Genomic DNA, 18,413 nt, shown 5'->3' on the forward strand with positions numbered 1-18,413 from the left:
ATGTGAGTGTGTGTGTAAAAGCAGCAGGATATATATTTCAGTTCTGCTGAGCCAAATAAGACAGGTCAGGGTGAAGAAGTGACAGCCAAAGAAAAGCTTACCACAAAACGGAGAAGTTATGACAAATCAGACTATAAGGCAAAAAGAAAGTGCAGCTTTATGGTTTCATGGACAAAAGAATTTCTGTGGCTGCGATATGATGAGCTATATAACCAGGGGTGCACATAAGTGGTGCGCATTCGCTGTCAAAATAAAAAACACGCACAAGGGTTAGGGTTAAATTTAAAAACGGTACTTTTGAGTTAAAATATATATTTATAATTTTAATAAATGACAAATTAAAAAGGCATGAACATTTTTTTGTATCGAAAAAATATCGAACCGTGACACCAAAGTATCGAACCGAACCGAACCGTGAATTTTGTGTATCGTTGCACCCCTAACATATATATATATATATATATATATATATATATATATATATATAGAGAGAGAGAGAGAGAGAGAGAGATAGATAGATATATCCATATAATGATGCAGTGCTACACACATTCATATTTGCATGTTATTGTGTTCAGAGAGGCTGCTTTTTATTTTTATTTCCTCATTGCTGTGCACATTTTTTTTATAACCGACTTCAAGGTAAAACTTGGACTCAGATGCTGTTGAACCTGTTTTCTGGAACAGAGTCTTGAAGAAACCAAAAGCAAACTTTTATTTATGTGTCAACATTTGGAGATAAATGTCTCACTGATTCTGATCCATCCGTGTTGGTTAATTCTGCCAGTTGGATTTTTGTTTACAGGGGGATGAAGATGCTGCTGGTGTTGCTGCTCCTCATCAACAGTAAGATACACACTTTAAATACTGTTTAAATGCCGATTGTGTGTAAAACTTATGGAGCTGTATTACAAACAAGTAACTCGAATAGTGAGGAAAGAAGCTTTGTTTGTAAAAATATGAAAGACTGTAGTCAAAGGTTGTGCTTTTCCATCATTGAGACGCTGAACAACATCCTAAAATAGTTTTACACTAAATCCCTTTGTCTGTACGGTGGTTCAGTCCTCGTCTTACAAACAGGCGTTCATTGCAGTCACCGTACAAGTCTGTAGGCACTGAGAGCCAAGGATGAACATTTCTGACATACCTCTGCAGGAGTGCCAACTACTCACTGTGTGTGTGTGTGTGTGTGTGTGTGTGTGTGTGTGTGTGTATACATGGTGTAGACTTGTTTAAACTGATTCTACTACGGTGGTTATCCTCAGGCGGAGTGGCTGAGCAGCCTGCAGTTTATTCATATTGAGTGTGATGTACAAGAAGGTACAGTGTTGTGTGTAACAGTAACAGGAAAACATCACAGTATAAAAGATGAAGATAAAGGCTGAACTGACAGCTGTTCCACTGCTGTCACATTAAGGACCTGCATCAGAATAATTTTTGTAATGTTGCTTTACTGGAACAGCAGTTATTAAACTTGTCACAAGATGGCGCTCCAACATATTCACAGGCACATTAAGTGGTGAAGGAAACACTTGTATGTACAATAAATGTATCTACAACATCTGTGTCAAACCAGCTTACTATTGTGTTGTCAAGAGTCAACGTTTCAATATTCAAACACATGTCTTGAGTTTCTTAAATTAATTTGTCACCTGAGGTATCTGAGACAAACCCACAGCATGCGGTTAATTTCTATGTCTGTTTATGTGTCTTCAGTTTCCCAGCATGCCCTGGCTGTGGTGGTGGAGGTGAATGAGGGGGAAAGATCTGTCCTGCTGCCCTGTCAATACTCAGGTATTACACCCGAGGACCCCACAATGATGTGGATGCGCAATGATCTTCATCCCAACTCTGTCCACCTACAGCGAGAAGGAAGAGATGACCTTAGAGGACAAAACCAGCGTTACAGCGGACGCACATCGATGAGGCGTGATGCTCTGCACACTTTAGACTTCAGCCTCACTCTGAGAAAACCACAACTGACCGACAGCGGCAGCTACACCTGCTCCATCAGTTTTGGAAGAGAAGAGCTGACACTGACAGTTATACAGCTACAGGTCAAAGGTCAGCAAGAAACACCAACACCTGCTCTTTATACAGGTCAGGAGTCAGTACTGTGGACAGATCAGACGTTAAACAGGTTAGATTGATTTGGTTAAAAGTTGCCATTGTTGTGTTTAAATTTGTCTTAAACACAACAATGACATGCAGTTTTCTTAAACTGCATGTTTAGATATTTTTCTGTTTCTACCGTACATGCAAGATGGTGGAGGAGGTTTAGCTATTAGTGTTTAACTGCAGGCACATTCCATATAAGATTGTCTCACCTGCACCGGTATATGAGAGATCGTTAAAGGGGTTAAACCGTATACAGGAGGGGTGAGATGACTCGGATGCTCGGATGAGCATGCACACACACACACACAGTCCCTTTAACCTTTATGACACACCATATGGGTTTTACAATGGGGTTGTGTGTTGACTGAATAAAGGCTGTAAGGGGACGCTGGTTCTTTGGCGTTGTGTGGGATCAGGTGAGATCCCAGACAACTGATCCGACCGGCTTCCCTTGCAAGTTAAAACCCATCAATCTCTGGTTGTCTTGCTTCGTTCATGGGGATAAGTCTCTGAATCAGTGAGGCCTGTGAGCGCAGACCTAACAAAGAGTGTTTTGGCAATTCTGTTATAAACAAAGACCAACATTTTAGATCTAAGCTCCATGGAAGCCACAACTAAGGTACGATTTTAGCTTGAATAAAGCGATATTGATTCATTAAATCCTGAATTGATTTTTAAATATAAATGTATTTTGCCAGGAACACCTGAATCTCAGCTCACAAAACTATTTTAACAACCACCAGACAGCTAAAACACCAAATGACAGCAGGTACATTGATTCCACACAAACACCTAAACACAAAGCACAGACCATTTCACTCGACGGCACATACACAGACACGCCATCAGGACTAAAAGGCGAGATCTCACTGATTCTGAAGCTGCAGGTTTTGTCACTCTCTGACCAAAATTTACTGAACCAGCAGCAAAAGTAGATCAAAACTAAGCTTCACATTTGATAAACATTGTCTTTAATTCCCTCTTACTTTTGCCGTTTTACTTCCACCACAATAGAATCACACTTCCTGGATGGCTCTCTCTGTCAGTCACTTAATATGTTGATTCATGGTTTTCTTTCATTTTTGTTCTACTGCAAAATATTATAAGGTAATATAAAAAGCTAGGCTAGAAAAAGGTTTTTCTGTGTTTTATTTTCACTTACTTTGACAAAAAGGCATCTGCTGTGATGCTCACACCTCTGATGAAGTCTCACAAGTCTCAGCTTTTTTTATATCTATATATCTATATATATAGATATATATAGATATATAGATATAAAAATATGGAAATGTACTGATAAATGATCAGAATTATAAGATTTCTCACTGTCTAAGTCAAAATTGAACTGATCGAGACCTTATGAATCAGAATCTAAACGATTATAGAAATCGACATCCCTAGCCACAATAGCAGAGTGGACTGATTTTTATATAACGCTTTTCTACTCTCCCGGAGTACTCAAAGCGCTCTATACAACATGCCTCATTCACCCACTCATACAAGCACTTCTAAACTCAAGTGCAAACTAAACTACATTCACACACATTCATACTCCGATGAATGCATCGGAGGGCAACTCTGGGTTAGTATCTTGCCCAAGGATGTTTGGGATGCAGACTGGGGAAGCCAAGGATCAAACCACCAACCTTCCGATCAGTAGCTGATCTGCTCTACCACCTGAGCCACAGCCACCCCCCCAGAGGATACATAAATACATAATATTTTATATTTTCTGATGACCGTATTTAGTTGTCAAAACTGTGTAACACTCTTCAGAAATGTTGAGGTTTTTCACCACTTGCTGAAGCCTTTTCTAGTAAATACTGGCTCCCAGTGAAACTCAAGAATTCATTTAGTAAAGACAAGCTAACAAGTGCTGAGTTCTTTGGTACACTGTATTTAACCAGCTTTTGTTAAAACTTGTCTGGAATGTGGGATGCTTCCAAAGAGCAGGTTACGGTTACATTGGGTCTGCTTGAGGATGTCCTGCTGTCATCAGCAATGTTAGCTTCCTTGGTGGGTGGAAGTCCCTTTGATTCCGTTGACTATAATATTTTATTTAATGCTTAAGATGCTGGCTGGTATCTCTGGTTCAGCACAGTAGGAGGAAGGTTCCTCCTACTCGTCTAGAAAGACTTTTTGTCTCAGGGTAAGCAAACCCTCCTCTGACACTGCTGCTCTAATCTGTGGGGTAGTGCAAGGCTCAATTCTGGGTCCATTATTTTAATTTGATATCCTTTATTTAGCTGATGTCATTAAATGATATCAATTCTATGCTGATGACACCCAACTGTGTCTGTCTTTTAAGCCTCGACAGCTGGATAGACTATCCTCCACAGTCCACTCTGTGTCCCTGATAACTGCTCTCTACTAATAAACTTTTTTTTTATATTCACACAAGACTCAGACTATGACTACAGCTTCTCCATAAATGCTTTTAAGAATCAGTCAAAGGATTTCTGTCCAGTGTTTGTAATCTTTCTGTATTTGATTCTTGACTTATATGTAAAATCTCTTTGACGTTCCTTTAAGATAAGATAAGATAAGATAAGATAACCTTTATTAGTCCCACACGTGGGAAATTTGTTTTGTCACAGCAGGAAGTGGACAGTGCAAAAGTTATGATGCAAAAATTAGAATACAATAAGAATAAATACAGTACACAACTGTACAGAATAGAATAAAAGAAAATACTATATACAGTAGAATAAAATAGAATAAAAATATACAATAAGATAAAAATAGAATACGAATGCTATATACAACTGAGTAAAAATACAACGATGCCAGAAAAGATTATTGCACTTAGTATTATTGCACATGTGTGGATGTGTGTGCTTGATCAGTTAAAGTCTTTGTTGTGGAGTCTGACAGCAGTGGGGAGGAAAGACCTGCGAAATCTCTCCGTCCCACACCGTGGGTGCCGCAGTCTCCCACTGAAGGAGCTGCTCAGTGCTGTCACAGTCTGCTGCATGGGGTGGGAGATGTTGTCCAACAGTAATGACAGCTTAGCCGCCGTTCTCCTGTCACTCACCACCTCCACTGGGTCCAGAGGGCATCCTAGAACAGAGCTGGCCCTTCGGATCACCCTGTTCAGTCTCTTCCTGTCCCCAGCAGAGATGCTGCCGCCCCAGCAGACCACACCATAAAAGATAGCAGAAGCCACCACAGAGTCATAGAAGGTCTTCAGGAGTGGGCCCTCCACTCCAAATGACCTGAGTCTCCGCAGCAGGTACAGCCTGCTCTGCCCTTTCCTGTAGAGGGCGTCTGACTTATGAGTCCAGTCCAGAACATTTCTAAATTCTAATAGTCTCCTGTACGTAAATGCATAAATGTATTCATGCATTTGTGTCATTGTGGTGGATTACTGTAATGTCTAGTTTACAAGCTTAGAAAAAAAGCTTTATTTATATCTCTAAGTGATACAAAATGCTGCAGCCAGGCTCCTAATGCATTGTAGTAAGCAACAGTGAAGCGCTTTTTATTTATCTGCTTTACAGTTGATTTTATAATTAGATATAAAATTCTCATCCAGTGGAGCCCCGCCTTACGAAGACCCCATTTAACGAAGAATTCAAGTTAAGAAGGCTCTTAATGGCAGTATTTCTGCCCATGGTACGGCAAAATGCCCGCATAACGAAATCCGCTGGCAGAGACCAGAATTCCCACAATGCCTTCCGAATCATGTGATAACCCCTTGGCTTTTGTACTTGCGTTTTGCTGTTCCATATGAAAGACGTATCGTTGTTGCAGTGCGCTATTTCGTGTGCTTCTCATATGCAATTAGCCTACCGTTCATTCATAATGGGGCCGAAAAAACTTTCTGCAAGTGATTCGAGTGAAAAGAAGAAGCGTAAGGTGCTCTCGATGGAAACAAAGAGAGAAATTATTGACAAATATGAGCAAGGTCCTCCTCCACCAAGAACTTTGTCTTCAGCCAGCATCGCCTCACTCAAAAGGCGATGGAAAAAGGTGCTCCGACTTAACGAAAATTTTGACTTACGAAAGACGCTCTGGAACGAATTTATTTCGTAAGTCGAGGTTCCACTGTACTTACATATAGACCACTAGATGGGCTAGATCAATTTAGTGCTTTGTATGTACATCCCCTTTGCTCTGTGGACTTTTTCTTTTCAGTACAACTTTCTTTTACAGGCTTTTGTTCCCTTATTCCAACGTTTTTTTGCGATATCCTGCTGTCATCAAATTCAAAATGAGATTTCTGATCAGTCAAAAAATAAACAAACAGCAAAAAAAGAAAACATAGTTTAAAATACATTACATTTAAATTATAAAAACTTTTATAAGTGTCTAATATAAAGATTTTGTGTGCATTAAACAATGTTTCCATGGCATCAAGGCTTTTTTAATGCTGGAAATAATCAAACGATGATTAAATTGTTAACGTTAAAGATCCAGTTTAGCTTTCAATGGGGAAAAAAGAGGCCAGATGATGATGTATTACCACAGAGACATAGATTAGCAACACTAATGGGGGGCGACCGTGGCTCAGGGGGTTGGGAATCGCATCTGTAACCGGAAGGTCGCCGGTTCGATCCCCGGGCTCTCTGTCCTGGTCGTTGTGTCCTTGGGCAAGACACTTTACCCTACTTGCCTACTGGTGTTGGCCAGATCAATTTGGCCAGAGGGGCCGATGGCGCGATATGGCAGCCTTGCTTCTGTCAGTCTGCCCCAGGGCAGCTGTGGCTACAACTGTAGCTTGCCTCCACCAGTGTATGAATGTGAGAGTGAATGAATAGTGGTATTGTAAAGCGCTTTGGGTGCCTAGAAAAGCGCTATATAAATCCAATCCATTATTATTATTATTATTATTACTAATGCTCATATCCCAGATGACTATTTCATATTGTGATTTATTGTCCTCTCAGACCAGCAGGTGGAGATGAAGGTGAATGAAGGCTTAGAGTCCGTCATCCTGCCCTGCAAAACAAAATCTTACCTACCTGAGGACAGCACAGTGGAGTGGACTCGCTCTGACCCAGAACTCATGATGGTTCATGTGTATGCAAACGAAGGCGACCAACTTAATGACCAGGACGGCCTTTACAGAGACCGAACAACAGTGAATGAAGACCTGCTGAGAACTGGAGACCTCAGTCTGACCCTGAAAAAACCCACAAAGAGAGACAGTGGAGGATACATCTGCACCATCTACAGGGACAAAGACATCCTGAGACAGAAAGTAGAGCTGCAGGTCAAAGGTCAGAGATGTAGATAAAGGTCAGTGGTGCTGTAGATGTTGTCATAATATTATGATGATGTTTTAATATTATGGTCTATTATTGTTTTCTACACAGAGCCATTCCCATCTTGGGCCATAGCTCTCCCAATTATCCTGGTTCTTCTTGGGGTTTCTGGAGGTCTTTTATTTCATTTCCGGCACTATTTCATGTCAGGTGAGTGTCTCCTACTACACTACCCATAATGCCGATGGTCAGCAGGTGTCCTCTGGTGGCTCCTTGACTGCGGCTCACACAAACTTGTTCCAGAAGCTGAAAGAGTTGAGAGTTACAAACAGCTGATACAGAGAGCTGAAGAGAAACTTCCAGGTTTGTTTCAGAAGTCAGAAAACCTCCTTCAGACTCAGTCATTGATCAGTGAAACAGCTCCACAACATGACTTTACTAAACAGTGTGTGTGCTTCACTGCATTGATCTGACACAGAGGCTGCATGTGGACAAGCTGTTCTTCTTCTGTGGTGGTAAACAGCAGGCTGACATGGAAACATATGCTGACAGTAAATGTTGCAGCAGCTTCAGTAAATGTTCCTCCTTGAGTTGTGCTCAGTCATGTGGTGGAGAGCTTCAGATGTTCAGACACATGAGATCTTCATGGTTTCTGTGCTCATGTGTGTGAGACATGGCCGACTGTGGAGGCTCAGTCTGTCTGTTCTTCTTCATCCAACATGTCTGCAGCACTTTACAGGACGCTGCAGACGAGTTACCAAAGAACGAGTCAGGAACACATCAGGAACAAACTGAGACACAATCTGACTGAGACTAGAAGACAAGGATGGGGACAGGGAGGTCATGTGACCACCACAGCTGCTGCTGATGTCATCATGTTGTGCTTTGTTGTCCTCTCAGTTTACCAGGTGGTGGTGGATTCAGGGGTGGAGTCTGTCCAGCTGCCCTGCAAAGGCACACTTCACCTCCCCAAAGATGCTAAAGTGGAGTGGATGGACAACAATGACAGGAAGGTCCACGTGTATGTGAATGGCCCTGATGAACCTGAACAACAGGACGAATTTTACACAGATCGAACGAAGATGAATGAAGGCCTGTTGAAAACTGGAGACTTCAGTCTGACCCTGAAATACCCCACGAACACAAACAGCTACACCTGCACCATCTACAGCAGGGAGGAAAAGATCCTGCTGAAGAAACAAGTGGTGCTCACTGTTATAGGTCAGTGCTGTAGATACAGGTCAGAGGTCAGAGGTCACTGTAAAAGCTCAGAGAATATGAACTGGGTTCACATCATCACATCATCCATGAGACTTTCATGAGTTTCTCATAATGTTGGTTTAGCATTTAGCTAGCACACTGCTAAAGTCAGTTCAAATATATCTATTTTGTTAGCACTCACATCTCAGTGAAAATAACTACATGCATGCTTTTTCCAGAACCGTTCAACTTTCCTCATAAACACACATGGAAATATCACAAATCTGGGTCATGAAACAAGGAGGGGAGGACCTGTTACCATCACTGCTTGTCATGTTCAAAATTTTTCAAGACTTTAGGAAAAATATCTGTCATTTAAAAACATTTAATTTGCTTCAGCAGTTGAAATTACAAGTTTACAGCGCTGTACCTTTGTGTGAACCATTGGTCTGCTTCACAGAAAGGATAATCTTGAAACGGGCTCTACAATAACAAACAATTACAATAACAAAGGATTATTAGGGCTATCTTCTCCGAGCACCAAATGTGGCAGTCTGCTGTGGATCCTCCTCATTCAGTCCGACCTTGCCTGGTGTCTGCTCCTTTGAGACAGAAAAGAAAAACATCTCCTTTAATTTTCTCAAAAATCCACAGTGCGCCTCGTAATAATATTATAATATATACACATTATAATAAAAGTTACCGTGAGGGTTCTGAATTCGGAAACAAATGCAATCGCATGGCAGGATGCTGTAAACGGACCAAACTTCAGTCAGGAGAACAACTGAAATAATCCATCCACAATACGAGGTTAGTCATTAATTTACTGCAACAACATAGGAATAGAACAGCTGTGAGAGAATTCAACATTCATTCATTCATTCATTTATTTATTTATTTCACACTTGGTACAACAGATCAAACAAACCAACCACACTTTCTATCAATAAAGCACTACAACCATGTGTGAAAAGGAGCAGGAAGAAGAAAATATTCTTATTAAACCCTGCCCCCTATCTACATTCAAACTTATATTACAAGTGGGCACCAAAAATCAGGGAACAAACTAACATTAACATTTATCTCCGGTCCTAACCCAAACCAAACAACAAATTTACAATTAGAATATACCACTCCACATAGTAACAAGGAGAAAATAAAAATAAAATAAATAAAACAAAAAATTATAATGGATCCATTTTCAATGAACTCCAATTTCATTCACATTCTTCATATTGAGTTATCGCTTTAAGCATGTAACACTTTTTAAAACAATGTAAACTTATACAATTCTTTAAATTATAATGAAGTGAGTTCCAGTCGTATACCCCTAACCGTTGGACTCATTAATCTTTGTGTAGTCCTAGCTAACTGATGCTTAAAATACAATTTCCTTCTGCTATCTTCTCCCTCTGAACACATCAAAAATACTCTGTAACTTAAAGGGCAAAATATTATTTTTAGCCTTAAACATAATTAATAGTGTCCGTAATTTCACTAAATCTCCTAATTTTAATAATTTTGATTTTATAAATAATTTATTTGTATGTTCTCTATATTTAACATTATGAATCATTCGTATCACTTTCTTCTGTAATAAGTTTAGAGGTTTTATAGTATTCTCATATGTATTCCCCCAGACTTCAACACAGTAACTAAAATATGAGAAAAACAATGAAAAATATAAAATGTGCATTGTTTTATAATCTAATAAATCTCTTACATTTCCCAAAATATAAATGTTTTTAACCATCTTCTTTCTAATATACTCAATATTAGATTTCCAAATTTTCATCTACTATTACACCCAAAAAACGAAATTCAGTAACTCTTTCAATCAATTCTCCATCAATGGACATAATGACTTCATCCTCCTTTGCATGACTGCCAAATATCATGAATTTCGTTTTTGTCAGATTCAAAGATAATTTATTTACATCAAACCATTTTTTCTTTTTCTTTTTTTTTTTTTGCCTGTCCCATTTGGTTCTTTAGCCATCAGAATTGTTGTCTGAAGACCAACAAGGATGCCCAATGGATTTACTTTGCCAAATGGATCATCGTGGCATTGCCGTATTGGTCCATTTGGTCGATCTTTGTTTTTATTATTTATTATATTTTATTTTCAGATGTTACAGACGGGACAGACATGAGTGAGGGATAGGAAAGGGAGAAAGAAAGAGGAAGGAAAGGAAAAACAGAAGGGGAGAGGGACAGTGAGAAAGGGGGGGAGAAAAAAAAATCTCCTGGATCACCTGTTGAGAGAAAAATAGAAAACAAGCAAAAAAAACAAAGCAACATACTAAACACAACACCATCGCATTAATCTAGCTAAGTGTAAACAGCAGTAAATACTAAATATTCAATGTTGTTGTGCAGCACGCAGGACAGATGTGCTTCGAAGTAGCAGCCAAGAAAGGTGTAATTTGGGTCTACGAGCAGTGAACACCCGTGTGCATACCTGTGTGGATCAGCGCGCTTGTATTCCAAAGGTTTCTCCATGTAACGATCTGCTAGGGAGTGTGGGGGGGCCACAGCCCCATCCTCCAGGGTATGAAGCAGGTATGGAGGAGATCAAAACTCCAGACATCCAGAGGCCCCCAGAACACAAGAGACCAAGGAAGACCAACAGAGGGGCAGCTGCGCCACTGTCCCGGAAAGAGCTGAGGAGAGTCCCAGATGAGGGCTCACTCAGCAGCCGCGGAGCAGAAGCCAGGAGGAGTTGCAGTGACGCGCCCGTGAGCTCCGCCGGCAGCCAGCTGTGCCTGAGTGACCGAGCCCCAGGCCGAGAGGCCGGGGGCACCCCACCTCCGAAGGGGCCCGAGCGAGCCCCAGGCTCCAGGCCCCGATAAGCGGCCGCCAAGGAGTGAGCCGGTGTGTACCTGGACACCCACCCCCAGACAGTGGCGTTTCTAGAAAATTTTTGTTGGGGGGGCCAGGTAGGGGCACAGATTTGGAGAAGGGTGGCAGATGTAATTGGCAGATAATGTTAAAAACAATTCTACCAACTGTTAACCATAATTCAATAATCCTATAAACCTAATAACCGAATGCGCTTTTAACTCTTATTAGAATGAGATTTTAACCACTACGGTGCAAAGTTTTTAGATACTGCGTTGATAAAGTACAAGAGATACAATCAGTCAGTGTTTACTCAACATTCAAGGACATCAATATTTGCATAGTATTTTTACTGACATGTAGTGCACATATGTTTTGGGCAAAAACATTTTTGAATATTAAAATACGAACATTTTTAACAAACAACTGGCAAATTAGCCAATGCAAAACCAATGCCTGTTAAAAAAAAGAAGATAATCTTCTCACAAACTGGTGTTTGATTTTGAAACAGGAAAAAAGTGGGGAAACAAATGAAAAGACTAACATTTGAATAAAACCTGAAAGCAAGTAAATACTTTATATGCTGCCTTATGGTAAACTTTGGTAATATTGATAAAGAACAACACTGGCTGATGATAAAATACAGTCAGCTGGCACGGTGACACTGCCAGTATTAACCTGCAGGGCTGGACTGGGACAAAAAATTGGGCATTTTGATTACAGACCGGCCCACCAGGTATTAAAGCCATAAAGCCTTTGAATGAAAACAAACCCTGTTGTGACAGTGATGTACAGTCTTTTTGGTATATGTATGATTTCTATACATTTTACGTCAGATAAAAACTTTGTTCGCAAGATTCAGATAATTATTTAATAAAAGCTAGATATTTTAAATGAGAATAAAAAAGAAAAGTATTTCTTTGTGCCCCCCTCTCCCTGTTAATGCCCTACCTGCCCCCCTGGCAACACTTTGCTAGACCCGCCCCTGCACAGTTACCAGCTGTCAGCTACTTAGAAAAGGATCCTGGTGTTATTTGTCTCTCAGAAACAGTTCATAGCTTCCCTTCAACTCATTCATGTCACCTAAAAGGTAAACCTGTTTCTCCATCACAGCTCTGATGATCCAGTAAGGACATCTCCTGGTTTCATCTTCATGTTTCCCTCTCACCACATATCCAAACCGACATCATGACCAGCAGCTTTACAGCTGTGGCTCCAGCAAACATCAGCTGATACTAGAAATTAATATTAAATAAATTCTAACAACAGCTGATCAAGCTTAAACGTGCTGCTGTTGTTTAGCGCGACATCTGCTGGTTTCCTCTTTCTGGTGCAAAGTGAGTGATAAACAAACAAGAGAGCCGATCAGCTGATCATTGATCAGTTTCATGATTGAAGTAGCAATAGAAGAGGCAGCTGTAAAGACAGAATAACTCCAGCTTTGTGTCTTTTTCCATCCTAGCTGAAGTCTGGGACAAACTGCGTCTCTTCTCAGCTCAATACGAAACGCGTAATATTTTCTCTGAATGATGGACCATCCCATGTTTTTAAGGAGCTGTTGGCAACTCTACTAACTAACCTTATGAATAAAATAAAGTTCACTATCAGTAACATCATAGCAACCGAACAGCTGTATAAAGTCTCATGCTAGCTCACGCAGTATGAGTTATTGTAACTGACTGTAAAAAGTCAGCACAGCGAAAATAAACTCCACCTAAACTTGGTTTATATCTGACCCAGATAGACTGCAGGTCATAACTTCTTACCTGAAGTTCAGTTCACCTGACAGTCGGACTGGCGGCCGCCTCGGGTCTCTCCTCCTCCTGCCTCACCTTCCCTCCCTCATCCACCTGTTGCCTCTGTGGAAGCTCCGCCATAGCCACCACCAAACAACTGAGTTATTTTTACACATCGGCCTGCATCTGGCCAATCCACCACCTCTCATAAATAAGTCATCAGCCCACCATGCAAACGTCCGATGGCTAGTCCAGCTATGTTAACTTGTTAATCTTTCGCCGAAAAAATGTTTTCTGCGGTGCTGTCTTTCGTGCTTGGCTCTCCTACCTTTGCTAACATGATGCGCATAGTGCAGAAGCCGATGCTGCATTCACTTACACTCGGATATCTGAGCTTCACTGTGAAACCATAATCGTGCATTTGATATTTCATTAAATTTTATTGTTTTATCTTCGGGGTGGCACCTGGGGTGGCCAGTCTGGTTGGGGGGTGGCCTGTGCCCCCCCAGGCCACCCCACTGGACACGCCATTGCCCCCAGACACAAAGAACCACCAACGCACCGACACCTGAGGGAGTCCGCCACCGGCAGGGGAAGTGGTGGTGGGTGGAGATAGGCCTCCAAACCTTGGAGGGCCTGAGGTGTCCCCAGAAAGGTGGCGTCTGACACCCAACCTGACATATAGACACAGACATACAGGCACACACAGACACAAACATCCATTCCCACCCTCATGCTCTCATGTGCACTTACTCCACACTCAACCAACGTGGAGACAGACATAAAGAGACGCTGTACACACGATCACACTCCCCAAGCGTACTCTACAAACCGGGTCTAGGTACCCTTGCCCCTGGAGGGGGGAACTGCACCCAGACCCAGGTGCTGTTACCCTTTTCCCTGCGGTGGGGAGAGGCAGACCACCCCGACTCCGTAGCAGCAGGGAGGCCCCACACCCCAGACCGCAGTCGGACGGCCAACTCCTCCCAGCCCTCCCGCTCCAGCCGGCCGCAGAGAACTGGGGTGGGAGAAGACTCCAAACCTCCCTCCACCCGCTCATTGTAGTGTTGATGCATGTGTGTTCTAAGGTGCAATTAAAACCCAGGAGGGCATGGAGCTACCTGCCAAGGAGCAGCAGGTAAGCGCATAGTCCCTCCTGATAGCCCTCAATGTCTAAGTGTATTTAAAATTGAGAGGTGGGCAACATCAAACCATTTTTTCAATCTTAACATCTCAGAAGTCATAATTTCAACCAAATCTTTCAAATTCTCTCCAGAGCAATAAAAATTTGTGTCATCTGCAAATAAAATAGAATTTAACCTTTTTGATACGTCACAGATATCATTAATATATAAATTAAAAAGTTTAGGTCCCAAAATAGAACCTTGAGGAACGCCACATAAAATCTTCAATCTTTCAGAGGTATTGCCGAGATAATGTACATATTGCAACCTATTTTCTAAATAACTCCTTAACCAATTCAATGCCACTCCTCTCACACCATAATTATACACTTTAGAAATCAAAATAGAATGTTGTAACTATCAAAAGCTATTTTTAAATCAACAAATACCCCCACTGTATATTTATTATTATGGGTTGCAGATGAAATATCGTCAATGAAAGTCAACAATACTAATGCCGTTGATCTATTTTTATGAAATCCAAATTGATTTTCATTTATTAGTTGATATTTTTCAATAAAACTATCAAGTCTTTGCGCAAAAAGTTTTTCGAGCACTTTTGAAAACTGTGACAAAAGAGACACTGGCCTATAATTGTTAAAACTATGCTTATCTCCTGATTTATATAAGGGTATCACTTTTGCCACTTTCATTCGATCAGGAAATACTGATTGCAACGAAAGATTAAAAATATAGCAAAGAGGAATACTTATACAATCTAAAGTATTTTTAATTACAACCATGTCTATACCATCACAGTCAGTATATTTTTTATTTTTAAAGTTTTCTACAATTGCTACTATTTCTTTTATGGTAATATCAGCCAAGAATGTGGAATTAACCACTCTACTTTCTGCTTTCCAGGCTTCGTAATTTTTCCTAATTAAATTTGCTAAAGTGGGTCCAACATTTACAAAAAATCAATTGAATTCGTTTGCTACTTCAGTCTTGTCTTCGACAACTTGATTATTCTTAATAAAATAATTAGGGCGATCTAAGGGTGTGTTCTTGTTACCCAATACCTCCTTAAAAATATTCCAAATGCCCTTAATATTATTCTTGTTTTCCTGAAAAAGTTTATTATAGTAGTCTTTCTTGGCTTTCCTCAATATTAATACCAACTTATTTTTATAAACTTTATATTTCATTTCCGCATTCTTAGTTCTCTGTGTTATATAATCTCTATATAAATTATTTTTCTTTTTACACGCATTTGCAAGACCCTTAGTTATCCAAGGTTTCATATTCTTATTCTTTTTCTTATACTTAAATGATACCAATGGACAATGTTTATCATACAGGCCAAGTAAGTATTTAAAAATGCTCCGTGTGCAACGTTGACCTCATTAACATAAACCTCCTTCCAGTCCACTTCCATGAGATCTTGTCTAAACTCTTTAATTGCCTCGTTATTTCTTAACCTTCTATAACTCACGAAACCAACCTCTTCCTTTCTTTTCATCCATCCATTCGCTTCCGCTTATCCTTTTTCAGGGTCGCGGGGGGCGCTGGAGCCTATCCCAGCTGTCATAGGGCGAGAGGCGGGGTACACCCTGGACAGGTTTCCAGTCTGTCGCAGCCTTTCTTTTCATATTTAAATCAAAAGTAAAAAAGACTGGTAGATGATCGCTTATATCATTTATGATGAGGCCACTCATAATATTACTCTCCAAACTATTAATGAAAATATGATCAATTAGTGTTTCTGATTTATCCGTTATTCTACTCGGCTTTATAATTAAAGGATAAAATCCTTTACCAAATAATAACTCAATAAAATGTGACGCAGCCTTATCATTTGCCTCTTTACAAAGATCAATAATGTAATCACCACACAAACATACAATCAATGTAATGAATCAATGGTACAGAAGTAGCAGAAGCAAGAAGAATGAGTTGAGTAAAGTTTGATATCTAACTGTTTGGTTTCACTTAATGCACCTTATGGTTCGGAAAATACGGCATTTAATATTATCCTAGATCCTAAAATCTAGTTCATGACAACTTGTTTGGACATTCTGACCCAGAGACTATTCTAACCTTTATCATGTGTATGTAAGCACTCTGCTTCTTCTTTCAATATTTCAAATCCAGACAGTAGTGCTGGATGAAGCTCTCAACCCTCAAACACGGAGGGCCAAAATGTTTATGAGCACATTTGCATTGTGTATATATTAAAATAATAAAAACAGCTTTATTTAATAGTTTTATAAACAATGTAATAATTTTTAAACCCTAACATGCTGCTGTTGCAGTCTGTTCCACTTACACATGCTGTGTTGTCTTCTCAGTCCCCCAGGTGGTGGTGGATTCAGGGGTGGAGTCTGTCCTGTTGGACTGTAGAACCACAGTTAAGTTACGTGAAGGTGCTAAAGTGGAGTGGAGAGACGCTTACAGGAAGGTCCATGTGTATCAGGATGGCTCGACTAAGCCAGAGAAACAGGATCAGGTGTACAGAGGCCGAACAGAGATGAATAAAGATGCGCTGAGGACTGGAGACCTCAGTCTGACCCTGAGATACCCCACAATCACAAACATCTACACCTGCACCCTCTATGACAGGGAGGAACACATCCTGCTGAGGAAACAAGTGGTGCTCAATGTCAGAGGTCAGTGCTGTAGATACAGGTCAAAGGTCACTGTAAAAGCTCACAGAAGATGAACTGTGAGAGTCCACATCATCCATGAGACTTTCATGAGGTTTTCATAATGTTTATTTAACATTTAGCTAGCATACTGTGAAGGCTAAGTCAGTTCAAATATATCTATGTTGTTAGCACTCACATCCCAGTCAGAATAACGTCATCCATGCTTTTTACCAGAACCATCAAAGTGAACACACATGGAAATATCACAAATCTGAGTCATGAAACAAGGAGGGGAGGTCCTGTTACCATCACTGCTGCTGTTCCTGTCTGTACCATTTATAAATGCTTCTTTTTTCTCTCAGTCCACCAGGTGGCCGTGGATTCAGGGGAGATGTCTGTCCAACTGCCCTGTGAAACCACACTTGAGTTGCCTCATGATGCTAAAGTGGAGTGGAGAGACACTTACAAAAAGGCCCATGTGTATGAGGATGGCTCTAATAAACCAGAAAAACAAGATCAGGATTACAGAGGCCGGACAGAGGTGAATGAAGACCTGCTGACAACTGGAGACCTCAGTTTGACCCTGCAATACCCCACAGAGAGGGACACACAAGTCTACACCTGCACCGTCTACAGCAAGGAGGGAAAAATCATGTTCAAGAAGGCAGTTAATCTGAAAGTCAATGGTGAGGGATTTAAATGACTCTATTTGTTCACACACTGTGTTCTGTGTGTGTGTGTGTGTGTGTGTGTGTGTGTGTGTGTGTGTGTGTGTGTGTGTGTGTGGCCTACAGTAGTCTACTATCTTATACAGTTTGTGTGCTGCCTTTAGCCCTACAACAGCTGGGATAGACTCAGTTATGTTTGTGTATTTTGGAGGTACTTCTCCTCTTTGTTGCGAGTTGGGGTCATTATTCCCCCCAAAAAAACCCAAAACAAAACACATCTATCACCGCCAACTGAGGCAGACACATAGGTAGCCCAAAATGGCAAATGTAGTTCCCAGCCCTCAGGAAACGTCCACCAAACGTCCACAGTCATAGAAACTCCCCCACAGCTACCTGCAAGTCAAACAAGGAGACAAGACAGCAGCTGACCACCATCAGTGACCATCTAGCTCACTGATGGTGGTCAGCTGATCCGGTTAATGACCAGAGAGAAGCAAAGTCATCCAGTTGTTATTATGCGAAGGCGGATGTTCTTCTTAAACAAACATGATCTAGAAGTAAGTAAATGACTCTGAAATTCCTCAAACTGTTACTGGAGGCCAAGGTAATGTCATTCAGGCTAAGTATCTGGTTAGATACCATATTCCTAACAGTTTTAGGGTTGAGTACAATTGCCTCACTTTGTCTTTCTGATAATTTATTGGATTGTTCCAAATGGGTTTCAGTTTACATCTGAGAGGTTTTTATGTTCAGGCTTTGAAAGCAGTTATGATAATTACTACTTCAGCTTTTGAAAGGCAAGGCAAGGCAAGGCAAGTTTATTTGTATAGCACAATTCAACAACAAGGTGATTCAAAGTGCTTTACAGAGA

The 18,413-nt window shown here is 40.7% G+C and overlaps 1 protein-coding gene across 1 annotated transcript in view; it reads left to right on the forward strand.

Moving 5' to 3' along the window:
• The first annotated feature begins 809 nt into the window (after positions 1-809).
• Positions 810-18,413, forward strand: part of LOC146634810 (uncharacterized) — a 55,538-nt gene continuing 37,934 nt past the window's right edge. Inside the window, exons 1-7 of the mRNA XM_085349959.1 lie at positions 810-846; positions 1,717-2,064; positions 7,008-7,340; positions 7,437-7,535; positions 8,226-8,546; positions 16,578-16,895; positions 17,237-17,560. Coding sequence (XP_085206085.1) covers positions 810-846; positions 1,717-2,064; positions 7,008-7,340; positions 7,437-7,535; positions 8,226-8,546; positions 16,578-16,895; positions 17,237-17,560 — 1,780 coding nt within the window. The remainder of the gene's footprint in view (positions 847-1,716; positions 2,065-7,007; positions 7,341-7,436; positions 7,536-8,225; positions 8,547-16,577; positions 16,896-17,236; positions 17,561-18,413) is intronic.

This window comes from Diplotaxodon limnothrissa, linkage group LG3, assembly GCF_057381915.1.
Source record: "Diplotaxodon limnothrissa isolate DT_005_m linkage group LG3, D_limnothrissa_male_GT1.1, whole genome shotgun sequence".
Lineage (NCBI taxonomy): Eukaryota > Metazoa > Chordata > Actinopteri > Cichliformes > Cichlidae > Diplotaxodon > Diplotaxodon limnothrissa.